General features: G+C 41.2%; 2 protein-coding genes across 2 annotated transcripts; both read left to right on the plus strand.

Moving 5' to 3' along the window:
- The first annotated feature begins 213 nt into the window (after nt 1–213).
- LOC122910315 (keratin-associated protein 21-1-like) lies at nt 214–573 on the plus strand. Its single transcript, XM_044254963.1, has one exon. The coding sequence runs from the start codon at nt 214–216 to the stop codon at nt 571–573; it is 360 nt and encodes a 119-aa protein (XP_044110898.1).
- Nucleotides 574–4,007: 3,434 nt separating this feature from the next.
- LOC122910316 (keratin-associated protein 21-1-like) lies at nt 4,008–4,391 on the plus strand. The gene has a single exon (XM_044254964.1). It carries the CDS (start codon nt 4,008–4,010, stop codon nt 4,389–4,391), a length of 384 nt encoding a protein of 127 aa, XP_044110899.1.
- Nucleotides 4,392–8,680: the final 4,289 nt, after the last annotated feature.

An 8,680-nucleotide genomic window follows, 5' to 3' on the forward strand; every position in this document is an offset into this window, starting at 1 on the left:
AAATAAAGAGTTCATTTTTTTTTTTTTTTGAGCTTTATTGATTCTTGACAGGCACAGTCACTACACAGTTGCTTACATACTTGTTGGGTAAGTCAGGGGATGAATGGTATGCTCTATCAATTACTGGCAGTATAAAAAGGTCCAAGTGAAGTAGGGACCACACTTCACCACACATTCACTTGCAAACCATCTGACTCTTCCCCTCCTGCCAACATGTGTTGCAACTACGGGAACTCCTGTGGCTATGGCTGCGGATGTGGCTATGGAACTGGCTATGGCTGTGGCTATGGCTCTCGTTGTGGCTGTGGCTATGGCTCAGGCTGTGGCTGTGGCTATGGCTCAGGATGTGGCTGTGGCTACAGCTCAGGATGTGGCTATGGCTATGGCTCCCGTTGTGGCTGTGGCTATGGCTCCCGTTATGGCTGTGGCTGTGGCTCAGGCTGTGGCTGTGGCTATGGCTCAGGATGGGGCTGTGGAAAAGGCTCCTGCTGTGGCTATGGATATGGCTCTGGCTCTGGCTGCTGTGGCTACCGGCCATTTTGCTACAGAAGATGTTATTCTTCTTGCTGCTAGACCATCGCTCTCCAAGCCCCATTTGCTTCTGAAATGACACCACCAAAGCGACAGCTGAAGCAAGAATCCATACCCCAAGAATTCTACATCCAGGAAATTGCATGCTTGACAGAGGCTTTGACCCCCAGTGAATGTTTGTGAGGCTGTGTGGTATCTTCTGACTACTTCCTAAATATTGGTCTTTGTTCCTTTAATCTGGATTCTGTGTTGCGGCTGTCCCAGGGATCCTAACATCCCACTGTTGGACAAAAAAACTCACTCTCAATAAAAATGGTTCTTTGCTTCTAACAAATCTCTGTGTTCTTGCTTGTGAATTACTCCTTCCTTTTGAGGTGTTATGGCTACTCTTGAAAATTGGGCTGACAATATGCTTCATGACCCTAGGCTCTTCTTTGATATAATACAAACATTTCCTCTCCTCGTGCATCAGAGATGTCTTCTTCACTTATTTCTCAATTCTCTCCTGCTCAGGCACTCACAGCCCAAAAGAAATTACACAGTATTTCAGAACTGTGCCCTGGAAATTGCACTGTGTTCCGAATGAAGCTGGGTGCAGGGGGAAGAGAAGGAGGAAGGACACCTCTTCAGGAGGTTGTGACAGAAGCCCGAGAGAGGAGATGCGGTCTGAGTGCTGACTAGATGAATGGCATGGGTGAGAGAGTTTCTAGGGTTAATGAGAAATTAGAAGCAGAGTCAGATTATTCATGAACGGCTAATGGAGGGATAAGGAGGGGGGAAAATGTGGTGCCGTATCATGTGCATATGGATGGAAGTGCAAATATCTGTTTGCATATCTTAAGCTTGAAGAAATTGATTTAAGTCACTTGTTTGACAAAAATCTTTGAATGTGTTTGATAAGGAACAGCCCCACATACTGAAGATACAGGAGCAAAATTGTAGCTGAGTTTCCTGTTCTCAGAGTGTTTATTTTCTAAACGTGATAACAACAACAAAAAAGAGAATCAATTAAGACACATTTAGGCAGATAATTGCTGTGGAAGGATAAAAAGTTTCTTAGGGGAAGAGCGTGAAGGTTGAAGTAGTGGAGAGGAGGGTATTTTGGCATTTCGTGTCAAATGAACTGATGCCAGTCAGAAGAAATACTGCAATATATGGTGGTAAGTGTTAAAGAAGAAGAGAAATGCATTATGTTTTGGGTATGATCAGCGGTGCCGCAATTTTTAGTGGAAAGGAACAAGGATTAGTGCTTAAAGGTGCTCTCTAGTGCCATAGTTGATGCAGATACAAGAATGGGATGAAAAGCCCAGTCTACTCTCTGAGTTTGAGAGCTTACCACTTTGCGGGTTCTGAGTTCAATGTCCTTTCCTCATGTGACTTTCTAGATCTCCAACACTATACTATAACATAGAATGTCGTCTAGGCTCAGTTTCCATGAATAGTGAAAAATGACTCCCTGTGTCTTTTTCACGACAGGGGTCACTGCCCAAATCTGAATCTAGGTCCGTGGAGGTAGTAGCCTCCACCCAATGGCCAATTGCAAGAGAAATGGCTCTGCCATCCAAGTCAGCCCTGGAGTAAAGCTCTGCCCAGGATATAATGTGTCTTATTGATGAAGAAACAGGGTATTTTAAAGATCTGGACAGTTTTCACAGGTGGAATATCTGTAAATCTGATCTGAGTGCACTGTGCTCTGGGAAAATCTAAGGTGGGGAAGTTCTACAAAGAAGGGAATGGAATTCTGATAATTACAGGTTGTTGAAAGTCTACTCATGTTTCATTATGTTCCTTGTGCTTGGAGTCTTTGAAAGGATGAAGAATATCAACAGCTAGCCATTTATATCATAATTTATATCCTATAAAGTCTTGATCATTTATTAGACATATCAGATACTTTGTACATCTGGAAAAACGTCTTTGGAAACCAACACATTTTTCATAATGTGAAATTTGAAACTCACTTAGTCGAAGACTATTTGAGGCTCTCAGCTTTCATGAAATGAGAACATCATGATTCTCATCATTCTTCTAAGGTGCATACCAATGCTTGAACATGTTTTTGTTTTAACACTTCTGATTTTTTGGGGGAAATGTTGAGTTCAAATTATGTACTAGGTACTCTACTTAGAACTAAGTGGTGATTCAGGGATGCACAGAATAAGAGATTTTTTCCCCCCTGCCATCATGGATTTGAATGGAAAGTTACTAGAAATTATGCAATAAAGATAGAAAAATTTTTCAATAGTAAGGAATATTGTGACCAGAAAGTGGGTGCTTGAAATGTAATGTGTCTATTCTAGGGAACTTGTGTATTAGAATTTAGAGTTATGATTTTCAAGAATGAGAGAAAAGTAGAGAAAATAAAGGTAAAGTTCAACTGGAATGGGATATGTTTTCTTTAAATTTCTTGTTAGGGATAAAACACAGCAGACTGATCAAATAGACCAGTGACCAATGGAGGAAAAAGTAGTTGGAAGTACTCTCACCTAAGGAAAAATCTCTAGTAATGAATATTTTCCGAAAAGGAAATCAACAGCTTTATGAAAATCTTTGCTGAAGGCATTCCCTGAATGCCTTCAGGGACTAAATGCCACACATTTCTTTGTTGAAATTATAGTGTTGAGTAGAATGAATCATCTTCCTGAGTTTGTACACCTTTCCATCTTGGATTTCCTAGCTATTATAGCAAAAAAATTTAAATTTTGGATTTCGGAAAATGGGGTTTTAAGTAAAGCCTAGAGAACTAAGGTAAGCAAAAACTTCCCAATAACCAAGCAAACAAAAAAATAAGCTAGTTTTCTTTATTTCCTTCCTTCCTTCCTTCCTTCCTTCCTTCCTTCCTTCCTTCCTTTTCTTTTTCTTTCTTTTCTTTCTTCAATTCATGTCTGGTGATGGAATGATTTGATATTTGGTTTAATTGGGAAGAAAGGAAATATTGTATTGACATTATGTGAGATGTTTCAGTGTTGTTGGGGGTTGTTACGTGCCCTGAGGCCAGCATCTCCCCCTGTTTCTAGCATGAGGAGCCAGTAGGTATCTGCAGTAGATATCTGGGTATGAGAAGCCTGGGAAAAAGTTTCGATGATTCCAGACAGGAGATGGAAGTTATTTCCTTCCCTATGGGGAGAAGTAGATATTTCAGGATAGAGAAGAGATCAAGAGGGACAAAATTTTCCCAAATTCCCCGAACCTTGTTATATAAGGTATATTAAATGATAAGAATTAAGAATAAAGTAAAATGCTGCTCCTTATATAAAAAGTGAGACTCTAAATAATGAACTCTCTTTTTCCAAGACATTAAGATTTTTGACAGTGACTGTCACATGAAAGTTGCTTACATATTTGTTGGGTAAGTCAGGGGGTGAATGGTATGCTCTTGCCAATTACTGGCAGTATATAAGGGTCCAAGTGTAGTAGGGACCACACTTCACCACACAACCACTTGCAACCCACCTGAATCCTCCTCTCCTAACAACATGTGTTGTAACTACGGGAACTCCTGTGGCTATGGCTGCGGATGCGGCTATGGAACTGGCTATGGCTGTGGCTATGGCTCCCATTGTGGCTGTGGCTATGGCTCAGGCTATGGCTGTGGCTATGGGTCACGTTGTGGCTGTGGCTATGGCTCAGGCTATGGCTGTGGCTATGGCTCACGTTGTGGCTGTGGCTATGGCTCAGGCTGTGGCTGTGGTTATGGCTCAGGCTATGGCTGTGGCTATGGTTCCCGTTGTGGCTACGGCTATGGCTCAGGCTGTGGCTATGGCTATGGCTCAGGATGGGGCTGTGGAAAAGGCTCCTGCTGTGGCTGCTGTGGCTACCAGCCACTTTGCTACAGAAGATGTTATTCTTCTTGCTGCTAGATCATCACTCTCCAAACCCCATTTGCTTCTGAAATGACACCACCAAAGCAAGAGCTGAAGCAAGAATCTGTACCTCAAGAGTTCTACATCCAGGAAATTGCATGCTTGACAGAGGCTTTGACCCTCGGTGAACGTTTTTGAGGATGGGATCTCGAGGATCCAGGCTGTGTGATATCATCGGACTGTTTCCTAAATATTGGTCTTTGTTCCCTTAATCTGGATTTTGTGTTGGGACTGTCCCAGGGATCCTAACATCTCACAGTTGGACAAAAAATGTATTCTCAATAAAAATGGTTCTTTGCTTCTAACAAATCTCTGTGTTCTTGCTTGTGAATTACTCCTTTTTTTGAGGTGTTATGACCTCTCTTGAAAATTGGACTGGCAATATATTTCATGGACTTGAGGGTTCTTCTGTGATATAATACAAACATTACTTCTCATCATGCATCAGGGGTAATGTCTTCTTCACTTATTTCTCATATCCCTCATGCTCAGGCACTCAGAACACAGCACAAATCACATGTTATTACATAACTGTGCCCTGAAAATCACTCTGTGTCTAGAATTGAGGTGATGGGGAAAGAGGAGGAGGGGGGACACCTATTCAGGAGCTTGTGACAGAAGCCCAAGGGAGAGGAGGTGTGGCCCGAGAGCTGAATGGTTGGATGAGTGGCATGAGAGAGAGAGAGTCTCCAGGATTAATGAGAATTTAGAAGCAGACTCAGGTGACTAATGAAGAAGTAAGGGAAGGATAAATAGAAGCAAAATGTGGTATTGTATCATGAGCATTTTGACAGAAGTGGTAATGTATTTGTTTGGATTTTTTTGACTTTAAGAAATTGATTTGTCACTTAATTTACAAATAGTTTTGAATTTTTTTTTAAAGATTATGTTTTTGAGAGAAAGAGAGAGGGAGAGAAAGCAAGAGCATGCACAAAGACGAGCAGAGGAAGGGACAGAGAGAGAGGCAGACATGTAGATTCCTGCCAAGTGCATCCTGAAATTAAGAGTCTGATGCTTAGGGGCACCTGGGTGGCTCAGTGGGTTAAGGCCTCTGCCTTCAGCTCGGGTCATGATCCCAAGGTCCTGGGATCAAGCCCCATGTCGGGCTCTCTTCTCTGCAGGGAGCCTGCTTCCTCCCCCTCTCTCTCTGCTTGCCTCTCTACCTACTTGTGATTTCTCTCTCTCTGTCAAATAAGAAAAAAAAAAAAAAAAAAAAAAAAAGAGTCTGATGCTTAACTGCCTGAGCCACCGGGTGCCAAGTTTTGAATGTTTCTGAGAAGAACCAGTCCTACACACTTTAGACAGAAGCGAAATTGTAGATGGGTTTCCTGCTCTCAGAGTGTTCATATTCTACTAGGTAACAATAAGAAAAAATAAGGAGTAGTTAAGATATATTTAGAGAAATAATTGCTATGCAATGAATAGGCCAGCTTCCTGGGGAAGAGAGTGAAGGTTGAAGCATTGGAGAGAGAGTTCAGGGAGTTATTTTGACATTTTGAGTCAAATGTACTGATGAGTCCAGTCACAAGAAATACTGCAATGTAGGGTAGTAAGTGTTAAAGAAAAAGAGAAATGCATTATGTTTTAGGTATGAACAGTGGTGCCACAATTTTTAGTGGAAAAGAACAAGGATTAGTGCTTAAAGGTGCTCTCTAGTGCCCTAGTTGATGCAGATACAAGAATGGGATGAAAAGCCCAGTCTATTGTCTGAGCTTGAGAGATTCGCACTTCGTGGGTTCTGAGTTCAGTGTCTTCTCCTCCTACACTGTATTCTGTAACAGAATGTCTTTTCAGGCTCAGTTTCCATGGGCAGTGAAACATGACTCCCCGTCTCTTCTCCATGACAAGGATCACTGCCCAAATCTGAATCTGAGGTCCCTGCAGGTAGTCGCCTCCACCCAATGGCCAATTGCAAGAGAGATGGCTCTACCATTCAAGTCAATTCCGGAGTGAGGTCATACTCAGGACATAATTTGTTCTACTGATGAAGAAACAGGCATTCTTCAATAGATGGATAGCTTTCATAGATGGGATATTTGTACATCTGATGTGAGGATTGGTGGCACTCTGGGTAAATCTGAGGTAGGGAAATCCCACAAAGAGGGGAATGGAATTCTAATAATTACAGTGTGTTGGAAATTTACTGTTTTATTATGGTCCTTGTCCTTGAAAGCTTTCTGAAGGAGAGAGAATATCATCCATTTAGCATCAATATTGTAGCTGACACATCCACAAAAGGCCAGTCCTTAAATTGGCCTATTTGATAATTCAGACATCTGGAAAAATATCTTCATAAACTAACACATGTCTTCAAAATGGAAATTTGTGACTCTCTTAGTTAAAAGACATTTCAGACTTTCGGTTTGAACGAAATGAGAACAGTGTGATAATGTATCCAAACAGCTTATAGTTTCTAATGGGCACAACAATGCGAGAACATGAGTTTTTTTTTTTTTAAGTTTATTTATTTTTTAGAGAGAGAGACAGACACTGAGAGAGGGAACGCAAGCAGGGGGAGTGGGAGAGGGAGAAGCAGGCTTCCTACTGAGCAGGGAGCCTGATGTGTTACTCTATCCTGGGATCATGACCTGAGCCAAAGGCAGATGCTCAATGACTGAGCCACCCAGGTGCTCCAGAGCATGTTTTTGTTTTTATGCAACTGATTTTTATTGCGGGAATACTGATTGAGTTCAAATTACATTCTGGGTGCTCAGAACTAAGTGGTGATTCAAGGATTCACTGAATTAGAGATTTTTTTCCCCCCTGCTATCATGGATCAGTATCCACAGATCTGAATGGAAAGGTACAAGAATTATGCAATAAAGACAGAAAAATTTTCCAATAGTTAGGGATATTGTGACCAGACAGTGGTTGCTTGAAAAAGTAATGCATCTCTTCTAGGGAACTTGTGTATTAGAACTTAGAGTTTTGAGTTTCAAGAATGAGAGAGAAGTTCTTAAATTTAAGAACAAGTAAGCTTTAAGCTTCTTGGAAGGGGTGAGATACAGCAGAGATATCAGATAGACAGAGATCCAACTTTAGAAAAAGCAGTCAGAATACTGATGAAAAATTTTAAAAATGAAAGTTCTCAGAAAAGGAATTCTGTAGACGTATGAATATCCCTGTTGAAGGCTTTCAATAAAGGACTGGATGGCACTCATTTCATTGTTGTTGAAATTTGAGTGTGGAGAAGGAATGATCTTCCAAGGTTGTACTCCCATTCAACTTAGACGTCATAGTTGTCACAGTAAAAAATAATTAAAATTCTGGATTTTGCCTGTTTCAGAAAATAGTGATGTGGGTGAAATCTAGACAACCAAGATAAGCAAAAACATCACACACACACGCTCACACACACACACACACTCACAATCACACACCATATAGTACCTTTCTTCTTCTCCTACATCCCCTTCTTCTGTTTCTTCTACTACTCCTGCTACTACTACTACTACTACTTCTACTTCCTCTTATACTTCTTCTCCTTCTTCTCCTCCTCTTCCTCCTCCTTCTCATTTTCTCCTTCTCCTTCTTCTTCTTCTCCTCCTCCTCCTTCTTCATCTACGTGTTTGGTGATGGAAAGTTTGGATGCTTGGTTGAGTTAGGAAGAAAGGAAATATTTGGAATTAGACACCAGTAAAGAGAGAAGCTAATTATCAGTGTGAAACTGCAAACCAAGGTTTTTAATCTCAGCACTACTGATATTTTAAAAAAGTCAGATGTTCCAATGTTGTTGGGGGCTGTTCTCTGTCCTGAGCCTAGCATCATCTCTGGTTTCTATCACAAGGAGCCTGTTGGTATCTGTGGTAGATATCTGGGTGCAAGAAGCCTGACAAAAAGTTTCAATGATTGAGAAAGGAGATGGGATTTCTTTTGTTTGGGCAAAAGTAGATACTGTAGGTAAGAAGAGAGACCAAGAGGGACAAAAATTATCCTAAATTCCCCCAACGTTGTTATATGTTAAATGATAGGAGCTTGTGAAGTGGGTATCAGTGGTATGTTGAGCATGTGATTCTAGTGGGACAGTCTTAGGCAGAGAAAATTAAAATACTGCTCTTTAAATAAAATGGAGTCTCCAAAATAATGAGCTCATTTCCCCCAAGACATTATTGGCTGTTGACATTGACAGGCACATGAAATTTGCTTACATACTTGTTGAGTAAGTCAGAGGTTGAATGGTATGCTCTTGCCAATTACTGGCAGTATATAAGGGTCCAAGTGTAGCAGGGACCACACTTCACCACACATCCCCTTGCAACCCACCTGAATCCTCTTCTCCTGACAAC

This window comes from Neovison vison, chromosome 6, assembly GCF_020171115.1.
Source record: "Neovison vison isolate M4711 chromosome 6, ASM_NN_V1, whole genome shotgun sequence".
Taxonomy (NCBI): Eukaryota; Metazoa; Chordata; class Mammalia; order Carnivora; family Mustelidae; genus Neogale; species Neogale vison.

Excerpts from the sequence above, each read along its gene's own strand:
- LOC122910316 (XM_044254964.1), top strand. The coding sequence starts at position 4,008 with ATGTGTTGTAACTACGGGAACTCCTGTGGCTATGGCTGCGGATGCGGC.
- LOC122910315 (XM_044254963.1), top strand. The coding sequence starts at position 214 with ATGTGTTGCAACTACGGGAACTCCTGTGGCTATGGCTGCGGATGTGGC.